The sequence below is a fragment of the Solea solea genome, chromosome 20 (genome assembly GCF_958295425.1).
Source record: "Solea solea chromosome 20, fSolSol10.1, whole genome shotgun sequence".
NCBI lineage: Eukaryota > Metazoa > Chordata > Actinopteri > Pleuronectiformes > Soleidae > Solea > Solea solea.
This window is the reverse complement of record NC_081153.1, coordinates 3,060,744-3,064,687: the sequence shown is the minus strand read 5'-3', so window position 1 is coordinate 3,064,687 and position 3,944 is coordinate 3,060,744. Positions and strand designations below refer to the sequence as shown.

Here is a 3,944-nt window from a genome sequence, read left to right as displayed (position 1 = left end):
TTTAGTGAGGAGCAGAAAGACACACAGTCTTACTCTGTTATTACTAGAAAATCCTGCTATAGTTGCCCTCTTTTGTTGTGATGCTGAGAAATGCTTCACCTCTAAATTGTGCAGTTAGACAGCAAGACAGTTAGATGAGAAAAGAGTATATATTAGAATATAGTATATATTAGAATATACAAGAAAAACACAAAGTGAAAGAAACATTGTTTTATAACATTTTGGAACAGTGTTCCCCACTCTTGGTCCTTGTTTCCCTGCTCCAACACTTACCATAATTAGTTTCTGAGATATAACCATAGATGCAGGACAAGACTGAGCCGCATGACCGTACGTTTTGCCTTTCGGAACTGTTTCAGATGTCTGCGGAAGTTACCAAATATAGTCATTTGCCCATTAAAGGGTTAATTAAGTGAGACAAAACAAATATGTGCGTTACGATGGCATTAACATATTAAAACTGGAGTTGTAAGATGTTATTTTGAAAGAAAGATGCACACGTTGGTCCAAAATGAACTCTGTGACTGTGATGAAGCTGACATTTCAAAACATTGCTGTTTAATCAAGTATTGATCCCATTTTATTGTAATTTTCCAGTATCAAGATGGTGCTGATGTGGACCAGCGGCGACACCTTTAAAACCGGGTACTTCCTCATCACCCAGGCGCCCGTGCAGTTCTGGACGTGCGGCCTGCTGCAGGTCGTCGTGGACGTCACCATTCTCTTCCAGGTTTACTACTACAGCCAGTACCCACAGAAACCTGTCTCCCACACCGTGTCCCTCACCACCAGTGCAAAGCCCTCTGAGAGGAGTGAGGACGCCTTTACACGCAAACCACACAAAGACACATCTACACTCATAAATAAGGCATGAACATGGACACACCTTTTTTCTGTTTTATTTATTTATTAACGTACTGATTTATTCCAAAAAAAATGCAACGGTACGTGCGTCTTGGAATGTGGACGTCATGCAGATTATATCCTGGAATCAATGTGTGCATGAGGAAACTAGTATGCACATGAAAATACAACATATTATATTATGAGAGGATGTACAGACGGAAATGGACCTGCTTTTTTATGTCAACGCGCATTAGTGGTTGTTGCATGAAACCTCTGCCTTAAAATTCACATTCAGACGTGGCTTGCTGCAATACCAGCAATATAAATATAAATATATATATATATATAGATGTATATGTATGTATGTATGCATATATATATATATATACATGTATATGTATGTATATATATATATATATATATTCGTATATATACATATATGTATATATATATAAATATATTTAAATATATAAACTGTATATATATATATATATATATATATATAAATCAATCAAAAGAAATCTTGAGATACACTGTTACTGAATGTATATAATGGAATGGATTGTGTTTCCTCTGACCCAGTGGAGGAAAGACAGTCTCCATATGCTTTGACACACAGGCACAATCCTCAGCAATCAATTTTTTAACCAAAAGAAGAAAAATCCCAGCGCTGCATTTGAACATTTCGCAGCCTTTTTTTCTTTTTAAATCCACGTTGCGATGTGAAAGAGACTCATTTATCCTTCTGAAGTCTGAATCCAACATTGCTGGAAACATAAGCAGCGGTTGTTGAGTTGTTTTGGAAAATCACGATGGAAAATCATCGTGTTTTACGTGCACAAAGTTAATAGAAGCTAATGCCAACATTTTTGTACTGTAGTTGTTGACGAGTGAGGATTTTTTAACTCTATGCTCAGACTAGGGTCAATCATTAAACCATGAGAACACAAATGTCATCTAAAGCCTAAGACTCTAAACGCTAAAAATGTGTTGGAGTCATTTGAAATGATGTATTCTGAAACCTTGTTTTTTATGTCTTTATGAATCTATTCCATACAGGTACTTTAGAACAAAAGAGTGCAACTGGAGTGCGTGACAAAGGAACTCCTGAGTTTTGAGATCAAAGTTTGAGCTGTCGCAGAAGCAGAAAACATACGAACCAGTTTGCTGCTGAAGTCTCAACCTTCAGTTTTATTGTGTCCCTGTTTGAGGGGGAATCCACAGGAGCCTCTAATTCAGTCTAAACACGTAATAAATAAAAACAGGATCATGATGAAATCACTTTTAATAAGTTAACACCTCATATTTATTGTGTTGACTTTATGAGATACTGGCACAGTAGAAAACACACACAGCCTCACAGCAGGAGAGCATTTATGTGAGGAGTTTGCAGCTAACTAGAGACTCTAAATGTGTCCATCTCCGTATGTTGGACCTAGTCCCCTGTCCAGAGCTGCCTCTTGTCCAGTGTCAGACGTCCAGGATGGATGAAAGGACAGAAAATCAAGCTGTCCAGGTCTGGATTACCCTTACAGTCCCTCAGTTACTGTGTACCTCTTAGTTTAGGTCAACTGTAAAAAGTTATTGTCTGATGTAACTGCCACAAATGCTAAGTACGACATGAGTTGTAGCTGCCAAATATAATCCAGTTTCTCATAATCAGTATTACAGTAGCGGATGTTAAAGGTACAGTATTCCATCATTTCCCTCGTGGAGTGACGTGTGACAGTGGGCAGCTCAGTGAGAGTTTCATTACACCTGCTTCACTTTACAGGTCATTTTCTGGTCATTTTCCCATCAGGACACTTCCTGCACTGCAAAAAAAACCTAAAATAGAAGAATAGTTGGATGAAAAGGGCAACAGAACACGTGTCGTTGTCAGAACAGCGTTTCACAGGTGGAGAGTTTGCATCAGGTCGTCTCTTTGTTACGAATCAAGTGAAATGAAATTTGAAATATGCTAAAGGCCGCAGCAAAATAAGCCCCACTGAGTTGCAGACGTGTGCTTTTGAATATGCTCGTCCTGTATCTCGGCCACCATCATATTGCCAATGCATAGTACCATGGAGTGTCCACTTTATTTATTTTTCTACAGCAAATTCAATAACCTCATGTCCATCATCTTGACACCATCTTGTTGTAAGAAATGAATTTCCTGAGCAGAGGAGAAACCGCCACGGTGATGGGCGTAAACTTCCTTGTTCTTCCACTTCAGTCTTGTTTTGTATGAATATTTGTCCCTCGCGATAATTACTTGGTGTCTCAGCAGCGCAGGTGTCCCTTTTTTTGTGTTTACACCTATTTATTTTTCTTTATAAATCTTTTCTAATCTTTATATCGTCGGTATAAAGCACAGCGTTCCTGTTCTTTATTCAGACTAAAGTGAAGGTGACGATGTTTTCCTTATGCTCAGCGGGATCAAAACGTTCTCACACTTCAGTTTATTTTTTATACTGAAATTCATTTGATTTTCTTTCCTTTTGTGTTTGTATTGTTCCATAGTAACCGCCCGTTTTTCTAAGAATGTAAAGTGTGGTTCTTATATTCAGTTTTCACCATGTTACATTGGTTGTTTTGTATTTCATTTCTCGATTAAAATGCCAGCAGGCCACCACAGTGAGCGACGTTATCCTTCAACACTTTGTTCAACACTTTGTTTCAAGGTTTGTCCAGAATCTCATTAAAGAGTCGCTCATTAAAGACGACGTGGAGAGACCTGATGGAGATGTTTGTGTCACAGTTGCAGCTCGACAGACCTGGTCCTTCTTTGGGATTCACCATCTAAAGCAGTAAGTAAGTAACGTAGTGTTTGCCATTTGCATCAAACTCTCACAATAGATGTCGCAAAAAAGGAAAAGGGGTAAAAAGATTGGTGTGAAAATCTAATTTCAGAATGCAGATGCAGACATTGTGTTTCGTTCTTTACTTGATGGATTTAATTGTTTTTACTGTAATTAAATTTCCAGTGTTAAATGTAGTACAGACATAAAGGGATTAACTATTGAATGAGAGCCCGAGGACAGGGTGGTTCTTCATCGACTCCATTACAAAAGTGTACGATTCTTTACTTTTAGAATCGTGTGTGTTTGGAGACGTGT

At 38.2% G+C, this 3,944-nt stretch overlaps 1 protein-coding gene across 2 annotated transcripts in view; it reads left to right on the top strand.

Moving 5' to 3' along the window:
• Positions 1–1,189, top strand: part of LOC131447567 (solute carrier family 66 member 2) — a 21,531-nt gene extending 20,342 nt beyond the window's left edge. Inside the window, exon 5 of one of the 2 annotated variants that reach the window (XM_058619435.1) lies at positions 598–1,189. In XM_058619435.1, the coding sequence (XP_058475418.1) occupies positions 598–874 (277 nt within the window). In that variant the 3' untranslated portion in view covers positions 875–1,189. The remainder of the gene's footprint in view (positions 1–597) is intronic. The other variant, XM_058619436.1, reaches the window with a different exon arrangement.
• The last annotated feature ends 2,755 nt before the right edge of the window (positions 1,190–3,944 follow it).